Source organism: Eretmochelys imbricata, chromosome 11, assembly GCF_965152235.1.
Source record: "Eretmochelys imbricata isolate rEreImb1 chromosome 11, rEreImb1.hap1, whole genome shotgun sequence".
NCBI lineage: Eukaryota > Metazoa > Chordata > Testudines > Cheloniidae > Eretmochelys > Eretmochelys imbricata.
In genome coordinates, this window is record NC_135582.1 from 40,981,366 (window position 1) to 40,996,052 (window position 14,687).

The 14,687-nt window shown below is 38.3% G+C and overlaps 1 protein-coding gene across 5 annotated transcripts in view; it reads right to left on the reverse strand.

The window, feature by feature from the left end:
- The window catches only part of LOC144271939 (neurabin-1-like), an 83,238-nt gene that overhangs the window by 30,745 nt on the left and 37,806 nt on the right, over positions 1 to 14,687 (reverse strand). For all 5 annotated transcript variants that reach the window (XR_013347460.1, XR_013347461.1, XM_077829606.1 and 2 more), the window contains 3 exons: positions 4,573 to 4,657; positions 2,175 to 2,246; positions 471 to 669 (listed from right to left, as the gene is read on the reverse strand). Coding sequence is in view for 3 of the 5 variants with exons in the window: in XM_077829606.1 (XP_077685732.1) it covers positions 471 to 669; positions 2,175 to 2,246; positions 4,573 to 4,657 (356 nt within the window). In the remaining 2 variants the exon portion in view is untranslated. The remainder of the gene's footprint in view (positions 1 to 470; positions 670 to 2,174; positions 2,247 to 4,572; positions 4,658 to 14,687) is intronic.

A 14,687-nucleotide genomic window follows, 5' to 3' on the forward strand; every position in this document is an offset into this window, starting at 1 on the left:
TAAAAATTATTTTATTTTTCCTTCTGGCATATATTGTTTCCTCAGCTCTGCTACCCCAGCCCTTTACGAATGCTGAAGTCAACAGGCACCATTTTATTTTCCTTCCTTTTCTTCTGCATAAAATTAGGTGGCCATCAAAAATATGCACAGTTTAAGGAACTGTTAACTTGTGCACAACCAGCTGAAGGAACACAAAACAAAATACATTGTTTCTGAGCAGGACCTATTTAATTCCTTGGCAAAATATAAAGTAAGATGTTTAGAATTTGGAGGATAATTCTCACCACATTCTTATTTTATACAAACTCAAATGTTGGCTCTCAATTACTTACAGAATCTTGTAATCATTTCTCTTACTACCTGAAAACAATTAGTTTTCAAGATCCTAAATACTTAGAACTTGGACCCTGAATGAGTAAAACCATATCAAACCCAAATGTTCAAAATATAGCTTATTTGTGTACGTTTACCTTGGTTCTGTTTTTCTCTTGACCCTGTTCGAATAAAGTGGCCTGTCCACTCTGAGAAAAGGTTAGGCTGCTACCGGAAACCTGAGGCTCTTTGTGACTGTCCCCAAACCAAGAGAAAGGTATGCAAGTAGGAACAGGAGAGTCTGAATCTGATGCAGATTGATTGTTGCCAGAGTCTTCCAATAACTCTCGGGAGCCTCTGAAATAAATAAATGGAATTATAATGGTCTAGCAATAACCCGCTGTATGTCTTTAATAATTGTCTAAATGGCATATAGTAACCCCCCACTTAACCTCCTCTCGCTTAATGTTGTTTCGATCTTACATCCCTGCTCAACTACAGAACATGCTCCATTTTAAGTTGTGCAATGCTTTGCTATAACGTCGTTTGGCTGCCCGCTTTGTCCACAGGTGGCAGCCCCCATATCAGCTCCCCTACATCCCCCTATCTGACAGTGCCTCCCGCCAGCCGGCAGACCCTGCGGATCAGCGCCTTCCCCCTCCTCCCCACCGCCTCCTGCCCGTGGCAATCAGCTGGCTTGCGGCATTCAGGAGGGAGGAGAGAGCACTCAGTGCGCAGGCTCCCCTTCCCTCACCTGCCTCTTGAACGCTGCAAACCAGCTGATTGTCGCGGTCAGGAGGCAGGGGAGGGAGCGGGGAGGTGCGCTGCATCCTCACTCCTCCCCCCTTCCCTCCTGCCCCCTGAACGTCACAAGCCAGCTGATTGCCGCAGGCAGGAGGGAGGAGCGAGGACATGGCACGCCTTCCTCCTGCCAGTGACAATCAGCTGGCTTGCGGTGTTCAGGAAGCAGAGGAAGGAGGGGGACTCTGCGCGCTGTGTCCTCGTACCTCCCCCTTCCCTCCTGAACGATGCAAGCCAGCTAATTGCTGCGGACAGGAGGCAGGGGAGGAGCAAGTATGTGGCATGTGGATTAAAGGTGGGGGGAGAAGAAGAAGAGACTGGTTGGGGGGGGCGGTTGGGGGAAAGGGTGGAGTGGGCGGGCCGAGTGTTGAGCCCCCCACACCCCTGGTGCTTGCAGAATAGGGGAAGCTGCTGCTGCGCAATGTGCTTCTCCTAGCCTTCAGCACCTTCAGCCTCCTTGCCTGCCTCACTGTCTCCAGTGCCAGTGGGCTGTGTCTGTGTGACGTGAGGCGGGGGCCCCTCCCAACTATAGTACTGTATTGTACTGTACTGTGTGGCAAAAAAGAATTTCCCTGGAACCTAACCCCCCCCCATTTATATTCATTCTTACAGGGAAATTGGATTCGCTTAGCACTGTTTCACGTAAAGTCGCATTTTTCAGGAACATAACTACAACATTAAGTGAGGAGTTATTGTATTAATCAAAATGTATGTATCTTAGAATGTTAATATAAAAATAATTGCTGAGTTATTTAACAGCTTTAAAAACATTGAAGATGGCTTAACATTTTCAAACCTGTATCTTGGGACTACTGAGAATTACTACTGAAGTGGCTTTTCTTGCTACACTATGATTTTTGCCTACAAGCAGAATAGAATTTGTTTCATAATATGAATAACTAACATGTAACACTATTTTCCTTATTTCATAAGCATAGAAGCTCATCTTCCCATTAATGTACTGATTTATGCAATATTTAATTGCTCTTATACTGAATAAGAATACACAGTAACGGTAGTTAATTATTTTTAAGAATGCAATATATATTTATTAAAAATACCGGCTATCCAGAGAGCTCCTCGGATTTTCCTTCTCTTGTTTCTTTCCTTTACCACCAGATTTCCGTAAACCTCTGAAGTAAAAAAAAGAAAAAAGAAGAAAAAAAGCTGCTTTTTTTTTTAATAAAAAGAAAAAGAGGACTTGTGGCACCTTAGAGACTAACAAATCTATTTGAGCATAAGCTTTCGTGAGCAACAGCTCACTTCATCGGATGCATTCAGTGGAAAATACAGTGGGGAGATTTATATACATAGAGAACATGAAACAATGGGTGTTACCATACACACTAACACAGCTGCTACTCTGAAACCTTTTTTTTTTAAATACAATTACTGCAATTTAATGCTATATATCAAAAGGAGTTAAATATTTGTTATTCATTAATACAAATTTAAGTCATAACACATTCATAAAAGTCATTCAAAATATTATATACAGTGGAGCCCAATTTTGCAGAATATCTTTCAAGCGATTTAAGGTGCATTCCTACGTACAGGCGAAGACACGCAAGAACGAAGAAAAAGATTGAATGAATCACCTACAGGAATGTATATGCTAAAGAAAGAGATACAAGGTCCCATTCCCAAGCAGTACCGATACGTTTACCATTGGGGGAGAAAACCAGTTAGAGAGAAAACCAGTTAAAGGGGAAAAAATGTTGGACTCAGGGCCTGTGTACTCCATTTCACAATGGCACCAAATTCTATGTGAACAACCCCTCGTTCCACAGCAACATTTACTCTATTTCCATATATATAATGACCCAAACTTTAAAATGCCACTTGATGTGAAATTTGTTGATTACTTTCAAGGATAGGAGGCGGGGGTGGGGGGGAGGGGGTTGGTTTTTCTTTTGCTATGCTCTCCAGTCAGTCTGACTCCATCCTCAGACTTGGTTCCTGCTATGCTGGATAGGTGGCTTGGCTGCATTGCCCTCCAAAGTACCAGGAAAAAGGGGAAGCTTATAGCGGGCTGTGTCAGCTATTCTTCCCAGCTCCCCAAATCTCAGCTGCTGCACCATCCTCCCAGCAAGCCAACACCTTAATCTATACTTTTGATTCTCCCCCCACCCTCTCTTCCCAGCCTTAAACTGGACTGCAGATCTGACTCCCTGATACCCTACTGCCTGCTTCCATGGAACAGAGTAGTGAGCATGCATTTTAATCTAATTCCATCCATGTGAGGAAGGGAAGGGCAAAATAGGCATCTGCAAAACAGGTAGAGCCAAGCAGAGAAACAGAAAATATTGGGCTCCAGGCTCCAGCAAAAAGGTTACATTCTGAACGTGGTAAGATACGAAAATAAACAATTAAAGCAACCAAGCAAGCATAACTCTGCCCTGTAGTGTTGCCATGCAATAATCTTATGGTTAAGGCATTTTAGTGCTTAGTCTCATTTTAGATTAATTTTTTAAAAAACATTTGCTAACGTCACATCATGGGGGTAATAAAGTAAATGGAGGCAGTGGCTATATTTGCTAAGGGCAGTCTGTGGCTTCAGTTCCATTAATAATAATCATAATAAAATTAGACAGACAAGGTGAGTGAGGTAATATCTTTTAGTGGACCAACTTCTGTTGGTGAAAGAGACAAGCTTTCAAGCTCTTCTTCAGTTATACTGCTACAACACTACTGCGAACAATAAGATGGCGGCTGTTTTGAAAGAAGGCAATTCTTTGTGGAATTCACTGACAAACCACTCTCCAGCCTCTACTTAAAGGAGAAACTTTAATTTACGAAGATTAGTGGCAATAAGTAATCACTAATCCTAAAAAATATTTCAAACATTTGAAGAAGATGCATTATTCAGATATTAAGATCATTCAGCAGAAAAAGTATCCACATTAAGGCATTAATTTTCTTAACTGACATTTTAAAAAGTGAATTTAACTGAAGTTAATGGATTTACTGTAAATTCTCAGAAAAATTAATTCTTTACTCAGAGTAAATGCTGTAATTTTGGGGAGAGCATATTATATTATTTTTCTTACATAACAAAGAGGATAAGTCCCTGTTTTAAGTGCAAAACATATACTTGTGTGTGTATGTATTATGGAGGTGCAAGCTGCAGCTCCATAATACACAACACAATTATATTATAAGTACACTGTCCCACAAACTCTTTATATGTGTTTACACATTTTGTTTTGGTAATTCTACCATGCCAAGCATGAGAATGAAAGTGGACAAAGACCAAGTGGGTATTAATAGTAGACTGCTAGATAAAGGAATTTAGGAATTTGGAGATGGGACCTTGGGGGCAAGGGGGGAATGGGAGAAGGTATCACAAATGCACAGGAAAAGTATGTTTCACAATATTTTCTATTTAGAGAATATGGTAACTTAGCATAAGTAACATTTAAAGCCACTTATTCCTCTACCAACTCATAAATCTCTTACCCAAAATCTGGAAATCTCCTTTTGGCCTTTCCTGATGACGTACCATCATTTGTTTCTGCTGTCTTGTCTTCATTTCTCTTGTCATCTATGTGAAAAAAGAAAAAAGAAATATTCTGTAATGTAAGCTTTGAGCGTATTTGTTAAGATGCATGGCCTTCCCAACCACAACAAAAATTTAAAAAGAAACTCAAAGCGTAAGTTCACAGTAATTAATTCACATCCACTGTACATCTACAGGAGTGAAAAACTAGTGTTAACTGCACGAAGGGGATAGATCTTTCAACTTCCCATTTTTAAAGAAATGCAATTTCATCTTATACTATAATTTTACTTGATGTAAAATCCTTAAATTCCTGCCAACTTGTTTAGATATAAGTATGTCTTAAAAAATTACATTTTGTAATGTATTCTATCAAAAAATTGTTAATGGAAGCTTAAGTTTTATACCCACAGAATCCAAAATTAAGATTGCCTCACCATTCCTTCAGTTTGTATTCCATTTTCTCAAGCTATATTCATCTGTGTCCTTTCCTTAGATATTTTCAATCAGGTCTTTATGATTATCAAAACTACAGAAGTCTGTAAGCACCCAAATTGGTGGGTAAATATTAACCCTCTGGGTTAGCCATAAAGGAAAGAGATATTTACATCCTAATTTTACGGAATTAGCATACAGATATACCAACAAGAGATATTCCTTCTGTTTTCCTTTCATTCTGATTCTGCTATTCTGCCATTTGTCAGTAACATTGTTTTGGGTAAGTAGCATATTTTAGCTCCTCCAAATGATAAGCTCAGTCATCTTAAATTTGTTTTGTTCAAGTCTTACTTTAAAGGGGGCACAAAGAGAAAATGACTTCTCCTCCTCCCAAAATATAAGCTTCCAATTCACATTATCTGTCACACGCCTAAGATAATACACACACAGAAAATAAGCTGTACTAGGTATTAAAAGCAGCAAATAGTATAATAAAGCTGTTTGGAAAATATTTTAATTGAAAGTGGGCATGCTAGTGAAAGCATTAATATGATTCAATGTCACTGGTGAACTAATGGCAAGGAGATGGGTATTTTGTTGGGTGAACGTTGCCTGAATTTAAGGTACTATTGCTTTTGTATTAGGATAAAAAGTCATCAATTTAAAAAAATTGATTTTTAAAAAATTAAATAAAGATTTACTTTCTAAAAATAAAAGTTTAAATTTGAAATTGATAATCTATTAAAATAATTTAAATTAAATACAAAAATAGTATTAAGTAGCACATATTTGCTGCCAAATGTTAATGAAAGTCAAACCACTAAACTGATAGAAGTCACTGGCTAAGTACCTGGAACCAGAGTTTGCTGAAGTGTTAAACCAGCTTTTGATAACAGTAGTCTCTTCTGCAGAAGCACAGAGAGTATTTTCTTCATGTCAGTTTACTCAGCTAACTCAGTTCAATGACTAGTTCATTTAAAGTTAAGAAACCATTTGGGAGCTGACAAAGCAGGAAAGTTTGTTTTCCTCTTCCAATTGATGAATAAAAACTAGATGTACTAGTTCTAAAATCTTGAAGGACCCAGTGACCAGAAATAATCAGCTCAATTCACTAAGTACAGACAGAAAAGGAGTACTTGTGGCACCTCAGAGAAATTTATTTGAGCATAAGCTTTCCTGAGCTACAGCTCACTTCATCAGATGCATTCAGTGGAAAATACAAGTGGGGAGATTTATATACACACAATGGGTGTTACCATACACACTGTAAGGAGAGTGATCACCTAAGTGAGCTATTACCAGTAGGAGAGCGTGGGGGTTGGGGGAACCTTTTGTAGTGATAATCAAGGTGAGCCATTTCCAGCAGTTGACAAGAACATCTGAGGAACAGTAGGAGGTGTGGGGGGGAATAAACATGGGGAAATAGTTTTACTTTGTGTAATGACCCATCCACTCCCAGTCTCTATTCAAGCCTAAGTTAATTGTATCCAGTTTGCAAATTAATTCCAATTCAGCAGTCTTTCGTTGGAGTCTGTTTAAGTTTTGTTGTTGAAGAACTGCAACTTTTAGGTCTGTCATTGAGTGACCAAAGAGACTGAAGTGTTCTCCAACTGATAGTAATTCCTGTGTTTGATCAATTTTTAAATGCAAAACATGTTTTGATAAACTTTTCTCTTTTGCTTCCCAGGACACTGAAAGTACTTTATTTAATAAAAAATGTTGTTCTTGTTCATTTTTAATTGAATCTGAATTTCTATCCAAGTAGAACATGACACAAATCACAAGTAAAAAAAATAATTTAGTAATTAAGAAATGCAGTCACCATTTTCTAGTATAAAATGTAATTTTATACTGAATATAAAATTTGAGTCTGAATAAATGTAAATTTAACTCTATAATTACTTAAAAAAATGCATCTATAGTGCAGCCGCCTGCTTAGCGAAAAGCAGCACCAAATGTAGTATAAAGAATGTATTTAGTCCACTAAATCAACATTTTAATGGCTACCATCCAATGAGACTCATGTGAAAATAGGAAAATAGCTAAAAAGTATAAATTCAAAACATGATTAAAATAAATTATTTAAATTGAGGTTTCCTGATTGCTGATTTAAATCATGATTAAAATCAGTTACTTAAATTGCTTTGATATAAAACAGAGTGGACTGATTCACAGTTTGTAAGGAAATTCACTTAATCATAAGCATTTGTTTGTTTTTAAATGGAGGAAATATTTAGGTTTAATTTGTATTTGTAAAGGTTGAATAAGGATAACCCTCTAAGTCAGAGCCTGAAAAGTTGTTTTGCCATGGATTTAACTAACTAGTACATTGGAACTGCCACACTAAAACAAATCAGTGGTCCATGCAGTCCAGTACCCTGCCTGTGACAGTAGCTAGTACCAGATGCTACAGGAGAAGATGCAGACAACTACAACCATGATATAACCAACTCATATGGGAAGCTGTGTCATAAAATCAGTTGTTGGCTTATGCCTTGAACTATGAGAGTTTACACTCCCTCTAAAAAAAGTTTAAAGTCTATCTAATGAAACTGTGGATATTCCCATTTCCCGAATAAGCATTTGATTTTATATTTTTAATCCCCTAAACTCCTCCCCTCAGTGACATCTTATAGCAATAAGTTCCACAGGTTCATTATGCATTGTAAAAAAGGTATTTTCTTTTATCAATCTCAAATTTTCTACCTTTCAATTTCATTGACTGGCCCTTTGTTCTTGTGCCATGTAATAGGTGCATAGGAGTGCTCCATTTATTTTCCCTATACTATTAATGGTTTTGCAAAGTTCAATCTCGTTCTCTCTTATTTTGGTCTTCTCTAAAATAAAGAGCAGCAGTGTCTCCTCATATGGAAGTTTTTTCAAGCCTGTCATAATTTGTCACCTTTCTCTGAGCCCCTTTTATTTCTGCAATATCTTTTCTGATATGGAATGAGCAGAACTGAACACAGTATTCCAGTGAGACTTCACAATTGACTTATAATGGCATTTAATATTTTCAGTATAAGTCTACTAAATTCTTCAAGTACCCTAAAATTTTGTTAGCTTTTTCGATCACTGTGCAATGGAGTAGAGATTTTCATTGGGCTGGATGTGCACAATGACACACAAGTATTTCTCCTGAGTGGTTACAGTTAAATTTAGAACCCACTGAGGTGTATGAATAGTTGTAATTATTCTTTTCAATGTTTATTACTTTACATTTGTCAATAGTGAATTTTATTTACCACCATGCTCTCCATTCAGATAGCACTGTCGGTCCTCTCAAATTACTCAGTCTTCCTCTCGTCTTGACTAACCTAATTAACTCTATCACCTGCAAAATTTGCTTCCTCACTGTTCACATGCTTTTCCAAATTTTGCACAGGATCACTAAAAATAAATAAAAGAAAAAGAAAAAAAAGAAAAAGCAATGGCAATCCTAGTAGCTCCTCATGGAGCAAGATCACCAGGTTTATTGGATCTTGGTACTGCTAGATGAGGCCTTTTCTATATCCAATAGATAACTCCAGTTCAGAAGCTCTAAATCAAATGTCTTGGAAGCAGACAGAAAAATCTCAGAGATGGTTTGCCTCCCTTCTGAGATGTGCTGGGATGCCACTGAGTCAGCCTATTCTGCCAACCAGGGTCCCCATTACCTGGTCTTGCTGGGCTAGGCTCACAAGCCTCTTCCCACCAAGCACACAGGCAGGGCCACGCCCAGCTGCACAGAGACAGAGATCCGCTCTGGAAAGTTTCAGCCTTACGGGCTTGCCCCAACACTCTGGTTCCCACTCCCTTTAAAGGGGTACAAAACCAAGGGTTTTATGAAATTAGCCCCCTCAATGTGGAGGAAGATATACATAACTTCTTGCCCCCGCAGTTAGAAATTACATAAACTGGATTATATTATAAACAAGAAATAAGTTTATTAACTACAAAAGGTGAATTTTAAGTGGTAAAAGGGGTAACAAACAGAACAAAGCAGATTACCAAGCAAATAAACCAAAGTATGCAAGCTAAGCTCAATATACTTAAACAGGTTACAAAATGTTATCCCAAATGTTATTTTAGGCAGGTTGCAAAGTTTCTGTGGTTCAGTGTTCCAGCTATATTTCTTTTCAGACTGGACCCATCTCAGTCTGGACTCCCCGCCATCTTCCCTTCAGGTGGCTTTAGCAGTCTTTCTTTGTGGTCAGACAGGTCATGGAGAAGAGGAATCCCGTTTGCCTTCCTCCCCATCCTTAAATAGGATTTGCATAAGGCAGGAATCCTTTGTTTCCCAAACTTCACCCCCCTTCCCTTCCAGTGGAAAATTACAAGAAGCCCCAGGTAATGTTCAGTATCAGGTGACAAGATCACCTGACCTAGTAGTGTCACAGTTATGTCCCTGGACACCTCCCAGGAGGGAGAGAGATTAGTATCTTCATGGTTTTGTTGTTCCTTCCTGATGGCTCATCAAATTTGATGGCCTGTCGTCTGGTGGGTGTCTTCCCAACACACACCCAGTTGTAATTGTTACATAATCCATATCTCTAACCTTAGATACAAAACTGATACATGCATACAAATTAGATAATCACAATCACACACCCTAGAATACTCAAGGAGCTGACTGAGGAGATATCTGAGCCATTAGCAATTATCTTTGAAAAGTCATGGAAGACGGGGGACATTCCAGAAGAATGGAAAAGGGCAAATACAGTGCCCATCTATAAAAATGGTAATAAGGACAACTTGGGGAATTACAGACCAGTCAGTTTAACTTCTGTACCCGGAAAGATAATGGAGCAAATAATTAAGCAATCAATTTGCAAACACCCAGAAGATAATTAGGTGACAAATAACAGTCAGCATGGATTTGTCAAGAACAAATCCTGTCAAACCAACCTGATAGCTTTCTTTGACAGGGTAACAAGCCTTGTGGATGGGGGGAAAGCAGTAGATGTGGTATATTTTGACTTAGTAAGGCTTTTGATATGGTCTCGGATGACCTCATAAACAAATTAGGGAAATACAATCTAGATGGAGGTACTATAAAGGTGGGTGCATAACTGGTTGAAAAATTGTTCCCAGGGAATAGTTATCAGTGGTTCACAGTCATGCTGGAAGGACATAACAAGTGGGGTCCCCCAGGGATCAGTTCTGGGTCCGGTTCTGTTCAATATCTTCATTAATGATTTAGGTAATGACAGAGAGTACACTTATAAAACTTGCGGACAATATCAAGCTGGGAGGGGTTGCAAGTGCTTTGCAGGATAGGATTAAAATTCAAAATGATCTCAACAAACTGGAGAAATGGCCTGAAGTAAATAGGATGAAATTCAATAAGGACAAATGTAAAGTACTCCACTTAGGAAGGAACAATCAGTTGCACACATATAAAATGGGAAATGACTGTCTAGGAAGGTGTACTGCAGAAAGAGATCTGGGCGGTCATAGTGGATCACAAGTTAAATATGAGTCAACAGTGTAACGTTGATTCAAAAAAAGCAAACATCATTCTGGGATGTATTAGCAGGAGTATTGTAAGCAAGACGTGAGAAGTAATTCTTTTGCTCTACTCCGCGCTGATTAGGCCTCAACTTGAGTATTATGTCCAGTTCTGGGCGCCACATTGCAGGAAAGATGTGGACAAACTGGAGAAAGTCCAGAGAAGAGCAACAAAAATGATTAAAGGTCTAGAAAACATGACCTATGAGGGAAGTTTAAACAAACCCAGTTTTTTCAGTCTGGAGAAGAGAAGACAGAGGGTACATAACAGTTTTCAAGTACATAAAAGGTTGTTACAGGAGGAGGGAGAAAAATTGTTCTTACCCTCTGAGGATAGGACAAGAAGCAATGGGCTTAAATTGAAGCAAGGTCGGCGTTGGTTGGACATTAAGAAAAACTTCCTGTCAGAGTGGTTAAGCTCTGGAATAAATTGCCTAGGGAGGTGGTGGAATCTCCATCATTGGGGACTTCTAAAAGCAGGTTGGACAAATACCTGTCGGGGATGGCCTAGATAATACTTAGTCCTGCCTTGAGTGCAGGGGACTGGACTAGATGAGCTCTCAAGATCCCTTCCAGTTCTATGATTCTAGGACTCGGTAAATCATAACCTTTCCAGTGATATCTTACAAGACCCATTGAACACAAAAGTACATCTCAGTTATATCATATTCATATCATAAGCATATTTTCATAAAGAATATGGAGTGCATCACATGGTTAATTATCCAAATTGATAGTCCCGGAGGAAATGGGGGGAGGGGAAGTCCAATATGCAAGGAACTGAACCAGAATTCCATTTTTTAAGCTGGAACAAAGACAGAAGTATGGATTCCAAGAAGCTGAAAATTCCAGCAACTTTACAAAAAGAAAAGGAGTACTTGTGGCACCTTAGAGACTAACCAATTTATTTGAACATAAGCTTTCATGAGCTACAGCTCACTTCATCGGATGCATCCGATGAAGTGAGCTGTAGCTCATGAAAGCTTATGCTCAAATAAATTCGTTAGTCTCTAAGGTGCCACAAGTACTCCTTTTCTTTTTGTGGATACAGACTGAAACGAGCAATTTTACAGTTTCTTCAAGATGTTCTATACACAGTCCTGATGCACAACTCAGTAGGGTCCAGCTTTTCACCCCAGGAAGTGTTTTCAACTCAGACTACCACTTTTCTTTGGTTTACCATCCCTCATGTTATCAAATTTAAGAGCAGTTCAATTGATTAAACCTCTGCATCAACCCAACTTTTCCACTTGGGATCTCCCAATAGTATTGTAAACCCTTATATTTACTTCTTTTCAACCTTCTAAATTTATTGGATCCATTTATTTTTAACAATGAAATGCATTTCTTTTTGGCCACTACATCCACTAGGTGGGGGTCTGAAACCACCGCATTCTCCATGGAAGAACTGTACCATATTTTCATGAGGCAAAGTAGCTCTTAGAACACTTTCTGGCTAAACTTCAAAATGAACACTCCACTCTGTATTTCCCAAGACACTGTACTGCTTTCATTTTGTTCTAATACAGTCCAACAGAAAAAAAGCATGGTACAAGCTGGATGAAACTCTCTCTCGAAGCAATGAATATAAGAAACTAGGTCCCTATTCATTTAATTCTACTCAAAGCATGAAGGAAAGCAGTCATTAAAAATTCCTGTAAGCAAGGGGATATACTATATTGCTGAACCATATGTCTACCCCATTTCCTGAGAGGATCAGGGCCTCCAACACAAGGTTAATGAAAACCTCTTGCAAAAAAGTATTGGCTTCAGTGGATATGATATAGTAAGCAACAACCTGATTTTCAAATCACATTCACTAGATGTTACAAAATGGATCTTCAAGCATCGACAGGAGGATGTTCCAGTCAACAGTCTCTAAGCAGATATTCCAAAGGATTCAATCAGGGCTATCTGTCCTTACCTCTTCACCCATTTATTTTCCACTGCTCACTACTTGTCTATCAGGGAGGAATAGTAGAAAAATTATCAAGAATGGAAAAATTACTTATTTGCTGATTTCCTTTATTCTAGGAATCTTTCCAACAATTTGGCCCACTCAGTAGAAAGCAAAATACATGTTTCAGAGTAGCAGCCATGTTAGTCTGTATCCACAAAAAGAAAAGGAGTACTTGTGGCACCTTAAAGACTAACAAATCTATTTGAGCATAAGCTTTTGTGAGCTACAGCTCACTTCATCGGATGTGTTTCTCATTAAAATATTAAGCTTTTATGGCAGTGCGTAAAATGACTTCTTTTTTAATAAATGTGTTCAAATAGAGTTTTTATTAAGTAATGTTTTTATGATTTGCAATAGCTTCTGAAAGGCAGGCAGAACCAATATCACCCTGAAAATGTTACAGCCACACTAGGCCTGTATATAGTGGAAGAAAACAAAATCATTTGCACATTATGTATACGTGATGACAAGACAATTCTTGTACAGTCAAGTGTACAGACCACTTCAGTGCTAGCACTCCAGAGATATGCTGAATCAGTAGATTACAAAAGAGCTGCTGTTGGCTGAGGATATAAACATGATTATTTTGCAATAAAGAGTGCAAACGTTATCTGCCTTAACACAGCTTGTTAACTGGTAAAGGAAATACTTGCCTTACAAAATATTTAATCTGGTTCCTTTTTCAATTACTCTATGAGAAAAAGACCATATACTTCTCTTGAATTACGACAATTAATGAGCAGCATAATTATAATCTGTTCAGCCTTCTCCCATTCTTTGCATCCTAAAATATGAAAGCCCTAATACAGTAACTCACCAAAGTGTTCACAACCTGCTATTTTGCTTGAACATTCAGATCACCTTTGGAAAAGGTCAGGCCATTGCTGAAACTCTGCAGGAGTTAACTGACATTAGCTAAACGAATAAGTCTAAGGTCATGGCTCAAGGAAATGATGAGCTAAACTTGTAGTACGTGTACAGATAAATTTTTCTAAAATATATACTCTAATTCAAACAGGAATTATTTCAGAGAACTTCTGTGGCCTGTACTATACAGGAGGTCACATTAGATTATCACAGTAGTCCTTTCTGGCCTTGGAATCTATGAATCTATTAAGGATAAATAATATGCTTGAAATGTATTCCTACATTACCCACAGATTAGCTATTTTGCATACCCGGACAACTGACATGGCTCTTTTATTACTTATGTGGAAGCAATGTCTTAGACTCCCTGGAATTATACATTTGAATCTTGGCAAAATTGATTTAGACTCTTTCCCTTTGGAAATAGATAAATTGAGGTGTTTAATTTAAGCTTCTGTCTCCTCTCTGTATCGATGTTGAAGAACATATGACACTTAATATAAGAATAAAGGGTTTTTTTCCCCAGTAGAATTAGTCAAAACTTCCCCCTTCCCTACTTCACTAGTATACAGCATGCTGTCTGACTGCAACTGCCCACCCCAGCAGGGAGCTTGCTATTTTTCAGCAGTGCTGTATGTATATGATTTCTAAAGTGCTTTTGGATCTTTTAGCATGGGAAGCCTATCAAAAGTACTTTGGCTAGGCTATTCTGTTATTTTAAGACTTGAAATACTGTGATAAACTTAAGGCAATCCAATGTTTGGATATATACTTGAAAATGTTTAAGAGGGAGAGATGTGGTCTCAATAGACTGAACACAGAACTTTGTGCCACAAACCCAGGACTTTGATGCAGACTCTCAGGCCTTGGCAAGACAAATTCTGCCTCTGTTTTCTCCTTCTGAAAAAAATGGAGCTATATCAACCTAATAATGCTGTGAGGGTTCAATATATATTTGTAGAGCACTATTTTTCATAGTTTTAAGTCTTAAACAAAATCTTCATTTTCCATTTTAGATGCAGATTACACAGTAATTAGCATGATACATATGGTACATATGACGAATAAGAAAGTCCAGTCTCCATAAAAAAGGCACGAAAATTCTATTTACCCATTAATCTAGATTAGGAAGGTTTCACTGGCAAAAACAGGGGGGACTGCGTCTAAGCCAAAGATCCCCAGCATGCATGTGTTTGGGGGCCCATCCACCCCAAATTTGTGAGGCCTTTGCCTGACTCCCTTCACATCACTCTCTGATATGCCTAATACCAATAACCTTACTTACTGCCTTAACATAGGGATCAGGAATCCATGTTACTT